Consider the following 6000-nt stretch of genomic DNA (forward strand, 5'->3'; position numbering starts at 1 on the left):
AAGTGAAACCAAAAATTCTGTTTTCAACTAGAATTTCCTGTTGTCAATGGTATATGTGGTATATAAAAACTAAGATAGGATGGGAAAGGGAAAGTGGAGGAAAGAAACTTTTGAAGGGAAAATGGCATCATAATCATTTGAAAACGATGTGGGTGTAATTTTATCCTTAACTGGCTTATTCTTAAGAACAAAAACACAGGGCAAGAAGAGAATTCTGTTTGCAGACCCAGATCTACAACAAACAAAAATTTTAAACGACAAATACCAGATTTATTTTTTGTTCTCAAACTCAAGCCTTTTTAGAAGGCTGTCTCTTTAAAGTTCCTTCTGAAAATGGAGGTTCCATTTTACAAAGAAGCTAGAAAATACTCATCAAGTTATGTCTTTAGCTTCTTTTGAGGCTCTAGAAGAGACAATAATGACATGCAGCCCTAACCGGTTTGGCTTGGTGGATAGAGCATCGGCCTGCAGACTGAAGGGTCCCAGGTTCGATTCCGGTCAAGGGCATGTACCTTGGTTGCGGGCACATCCCCAGTGGGAGGTGTGCAGGAGGCAGCTGATCGATGTTTCTCTCTCATTGATGTTTCTAACTCTCTATCCCTCTCCCTTCCTCTCTGTAAAAAATCAATAAAATTTATTTTAAAAAATAATTTTAAAAAATAATGACATGCAAATAACTTTGCAGGTGGAAATATCCTGCCCCTGAATGCATATACTGAATTAAGTTACAGGTGAGGAATGACATCTGTAGTAGACACAAATTTTCAGCCTCTGTACCTTAACAGACATCTCCTTAGCAAACCTGCAAAGATGAGACACAATCCCCATTAAGAAGCTCTAAATTAAATATAACATATATAAAGTTAACTTCTATGTGAAAAGTAACATGCCAGCATACTGGTTCCTCCAGGGAACTGTGCCAGCCTCATCAGTTTATAAATATAGTAGTGATCAAAAGCACAAACAAAAACAGCAATATATTTAGGGGCATCAGCCTACCAGTGCTGAGGTGAATGTTCATCTACTTTATGTGCCTGATCTAAATTATACCATGAGGTCAACACTTTCCATTCAATGACTTATTTGGCTCCTAACCAAAAGGATTTCTCAGAAGTGTGATAGGTATTTAAATGAACTACCATAGTGGTAATCTAGGGATGCCATCTCAAGTACAGGTTAGCTTTTATAAAAAATGTCTTAAATAACACTGGCCAATGTGGTTTTTAGAAAGGATCTCAGGAGCATGTTCACTCATTTCTCCATGATTTAGGATGACTGGCATTCATTACCATATTCTGCATCCAAATGAGACTTAAGTGTTTAGGCAAAGGTAATCCTATTTAATTCAAAAATTTCAGTTACAATTTAAGCAATATGCTCCTGCCTGTCACACTATAACTGCTTCATTTATTCCTGAGTATTATATTTTAGCAACGATAGATGGCATCAGACTAGGAACTTCCCCATCGGCTGCGCTAGGAACTATAGCCACATTAGTGGGTTGGCCCCTTCTCCTAGTAGAAAAGCCAGATGCTCTGCATGTCCTGGTAAGCTACTTCTGGTGCTACCAAAAACTTGAAACCAACTTCCTCTTCCTTCCCTCCTGGGTGGAATGTTAAACCCTGATTTGCAGTACAGTAAGCAAAGTTTACTCCAACTGCTCTCCCCTATATTTGAGGACCAGTCATTTGGGCATTGCTTCAAAGGCACATTTATTCTAGTGGTAATTTAAATAAGTAGAGAAGGAAAGAATCAGATTAAAAGCAAAACAAACCAAAAATAGGATAGGTTTTGTGGAATACATTCCAGTAAATGGGCATCTGGGATCTACACAGACCACTGAGCTCCTCACCAGTAGTCTAACCAGAGTCCCTACGGTAGAATAATTCACATTTGAATCATGGCACACAGGCCTTCAGAAAACAGTGTTTAAGAAAGTAGTTGAGAACTCTCAAGCAGCTTGCCCTGATGTCCAGTTCAAGTGTATGCAATGCAGAAGGGCTGCGAAATTCATAACTACATCACAAAATTAAGTGCATATAACAGGCTTATGAAAATTATTGTATATATTACTATTTAAATAACATCTGAGAAACATTTTGAAATAATTAACTTGTGTTGTTCACATTCCATGCATTTTCTAGTATGTTAAGCCCTGGGCTTATGTCTTTGTGCCCGTTTCCTACAAAGCTCCATTCTTTTGACAAATCCAAGCACTCCTGAGACTGAAATGGAAGTATCCAGGGATTTTGTCTACTTACCCTCTTAAATGCATACCTGACCTCACCAGGGCTACGTATTATTACCGCTGGCACAGAAGACGACTGGAAAATATAACTGTTTTGGGTTTTATTTGGGATTTTATTCGCTGCCTTCAAAAACTCCCTGGATGTCACAGACACCACCTGAATTTTGTCCATGGGCAAAAACCAGTGGCCCTCCCCCTCCTGCTTGACCCACTTCCCTCATCCAAAGCCCCAAGTGCACTGGATCCCCACCCCCCACCCCACCCCCGTCATATTGGACTTTTCCCCTGTGGCTCTGCAGCACCCTCCTTGAGCAAAGAAGGAAACAACAAAACTGGAAAACAAACCAACAACAGTAAAAACAGAAAGTACAAACAGGTGCAAACCAGCAGCCTCCTGTAAGGCAGAGGCTCACTTTTTACTGCTGAATTCGGAGCTGTTCAGGAACTTCTTGATGACCAGCCCCAAACAGACGACCAGCAGCAGCATGTAGCCCACGGTGCCCGAAAAGGTGGGAGAAGCAGGGGGCGCCTTGAGGAATTGGCGCAGGCCCTCCTCGACGTAGTACACCTGGTCATAGATGCTGAGGAAAGTGAAGATGTGGAAGAGCTGGTGACTGTGGCCTATGATGTCAAAGAGGCCAGGTTGGATGCGCTCCGGGATCTTGCTCACATTGAAGAAGGCAGCCACCACCAGCCAGAAGTAGCGGCGGTAGAAGTGCACGAAGAGCGTGGGGTTCTCGCCTCGCAGATCAAAGAGCCAGCTCTCAAGCATGATGGGGCAGGCCATGCTGAGCGGCATGACGAAGACGAAGGTGCGCAACGCGAACGGGTAAGAGCACCAGTCTGTGCGGCTCTTGCAGCAGGCCACGGTGCAGGCCACCGCCAGCACAAAGGCCACAGGCAGCACGAGCGCACGGTAGGCGGCGATGAGGCGCGTGCAGTCCACATGCCAGCCCAAGCGCTGCTGCACATAAGGGGTCATCACTCTGGCGTCCAACAAGCTGAGGCCCGGCAGCAGATAGTAGTAGTAGGCCACCGTGCTACCGAAGCCGTAGTAGCTGATGGACGCATAGTCCAGGTAGAAGAAGGCGGCTCGCAGGCGCAGCGACAGGCAGCTGAACACGTGCGCTGTGCAGCTCATGGCAAAGGTCAGCAGCACGCCCGACGCGTAGCACCACAGCGGCAGCAGCCAGGGGTGGTGGAAGGGCACATCCCGGCCGCTCAGAAAGAACAGGCGGCAGAACTTGCTCAGGAACAGCAGAAGGGGGATGAAGTGCGTCCAGAAGTTGAGAGTCTCGTTGGTGGGCTTCAGCACCGAGGCTAGGCACTCCTGCACCGTGCAGGGCAGCCGCCGGTAGCCCGATAGTATGAAGCACTCCACGAAGTCGTCGGGCACCTCGTCCCAGCGCAGCAGCGGCTTGGCGGAGGCCGGAGAGTCCCTGGAGGCTGAGGGATGGGGGCGCGAGGCGGCCTCCAAAGCCGCCTCGGTCGTGGCCCGTGGGCCTTTTGTGCCCGCGCTCCGGGGCTGCAGGCGTCGCAGCATGGTGCCCCAGGCTTGGCTAGGACGCCAGCAGGCGACCTCTGGCGCGGGCTCTCGCGAACAGGCGACCTCTGGCGCCTGCGTCCGCGCACTCCGCAGTCTCGCCGGCTGCCGTCGGAGCCTTTGTGCTCGCCCCGGGGCTTCGCTGCAGGTTCAAGAGAAGACCTAAGCCTCTAAGCAGACGTTCCTAAAAATAAGCAAGTAAATAAAAATAATCAGTTTGTAAGCAGCCAGCGACTGGCAGGAGCGCGCGTGGCTTGGTGTCCCCTTCACCAGGCTCCCTGCTATCGGCTCCCGGCCGCCTACGCTGCCCAGCAGCGGCGCGGCGGACTGCGGCGGTGGCGGCGGCGGCGGCGCTGCCCCGGTGACTGGGCATCGCGTGGTGCGGGCGCAGCCGCCGCCGTCCCCAGCGCGGGAGGCGGGGATGTGGGAGCTGAGACGCTGGAGGGAGGGAGGGAGGGACCGGCGCACCGAGGGAGGGCGCGGGCCTCCCAGGCTAGTGTTTCGCGGCTGCCTCCGGGGATAGAGTTGTCCCCTATCTCAAGTTCCGTACCATCCCCCCTCCTTGGGCTGCAGCAGGCGAGCTGGCCCGTTAATGATTGATGCGGGGGCAAAGGCTGCGCCAGCGACTCAGCTTCGGGTGTCGAGGGCGAGGGTCGGCGCTGGGGTTCCAAACCCGACAGCCAAGCCAGCAATCGAGAGGACACTGGGGAGCCGCGTTCGCTAGGGGCGGAGAGCTGCGGCCGCGGGGGCGGGGGCGGGGGCGGGGTGGAGTGGGGGAAGGGATAGCACCAGCCGCGCCGCAGCATGGCGGGTCGGGGAGATGCGCTAACAGTCCCTAGGTAGCAGGGACAGGGACGCTCTGGAAATCGGGGAGAGCTTGGAGACCGTGTCCGGATCAGGGCCATGTCACTGTCAGAAACCTGGGACTACCCCTCTTTTACCTTGTGTGTGGGCGCGGGAGCGCGCACTGCTCTCGCTGTCTGCACCGCACGGATCCTTAGTTTATCTCCTTTCGTATAGCGGACTTATTCGGGTGCGTCATTAACCTTCCTTCTCCCTAGTCCTTGTCTTATTCAAACCCGTAGCTGGTCTCTCGTCTTTCTCACCAATCCTCGGGGCCCGCAGCTCACCCATCCTCGTGTTCTTGTGTCTTTAACTGGGAATCTTGTTTGGAGCCCAAAGTCCGAGAACTCAAGACCAGGCTAATCAGAAAGACCAATGATCTGCGGAATTTATTAACAAGGGCTTCACTGGCAGAGCTGTGCCAGAGTCTAAGGCTTATCATAGTGGAAGGCTAGTTGAGGGAGGACTTCAAGGACAGATGAATTCTAGCATGAACTGGAAAGAGACGAGACAATTCGTAGAGACTGGGAGGCAGTAGCTTGGAAAAAGCTTATGCATAATTGACCAGAAGAACCTGGCGGGCTTGGGTGGCTGGAGGCCAAAATAAAGGAAAACTGAAGAATCGAAAAATGGTTGTGATGCACTGCATGTGAAATTATGCCTTTGGCCTTGTAAAGGGGGGGGGGGGGGGGCTAAAAAACCTGCCTGCTCTAAAATGTTCACCATTTCACTACAGTTTATCTTAGTGACGTCCTGGGGTATGACTGAGTCTACCTGCAATATAGTGTCATAGCAACAAGGGCTAACTATAAGGGATCAGACACTGTTCTGAGTACTTCACAGCTTTTAAATCTTTTATATATTATTTTTTCCCATTTTTTACAGATAAGGAAATGGAGGCACCACAACAATATATAACATGTCCAATTGGTAGAAGTGGGATTTGAACCTAGGCAAGCTGTCTCTAGATCTCATGTACTTAAACCAGAACATTCAACAAGCTGCTTTGCTCAAAGAAAACTGGAAGGGCAGTTGGATTTAGGAAAAGGCTTTCATTTTATAAATGAAAGGCTATCTTCATCATGACAGAAAATCTTATAAGTAGGTTAAGGAAGATTTACTTAGTATGGCTGCAGGAGGACTTAAGTTGTGGGAAAGAATCATTTATAATTAAGAAATCATTCAGTATTGTAAATATCTAAAATTACTAAAAGTAATAGAAGCAGTCTCGTTAGAAGTTTCAGCCTTCTCTCTGAAAAAATGTTTTCCATTTAGCAAACTCTTACACAATTAGACCAAAGGTACATTCCATCTTATGCTTTTATGAGCCATCATAAATTCCTGATTGATGGATTTTAAATTAATG

The 6000-nt window shown here is 48.8% G+C and overlaps 1 protein-coding gene across 4 annotated transcripts in view; it reads right to left on the reverse strand.

The window, feature by feature from the left end:
* The window catches only part of PAQR9 (progestin and adipoQ receptor family member 9), a 43855-nt gene extending 38949 nt beyond the window's left edge, over nucleotides 1-4906 (reverse strand). For 2 of the 4 annotated variants that reach the window (XM_070405917.1, XM_070405920.1), the window contains exon 1: nucleotides 2662-4151. In XM_070405917.1, coding sequence (XP_070262018.1) covers nucleotides 2662-3791 — 1130 coding nt within the window. In that variant the 5' untranslated portion in view covers nucleotides 3792-4151. Of the gene's footprint in view, nucleotides 1-2661; nucleotides 4152-4341; nucleotides 4448-4732 lie in introns of those variants that run through there. The other 2 variants (XM_070405919.1, XM_070405918.1) reach the window with 2 other exon arrangements.
* Between the last annotated feature and the right edge of the window lie 1094 nt (nucleotides 4907-6000).

Source organism: Myotis yumanensis, unplaced genomic scaffold, assembly GCF_028538775.1.
Source record: "Myotis yumanensis isolate MYYU_CA2020_CCGP unplaced genomic scaffold, mMyoYum1.0.hap1 SCAF_2, whole genome shotgun sequence".
NCBI lineage: Eukaryota > Metazoa > Chordata > Mammalia > Chiroptera > Vespertilionidae > Myotis > Myotis yumanensis.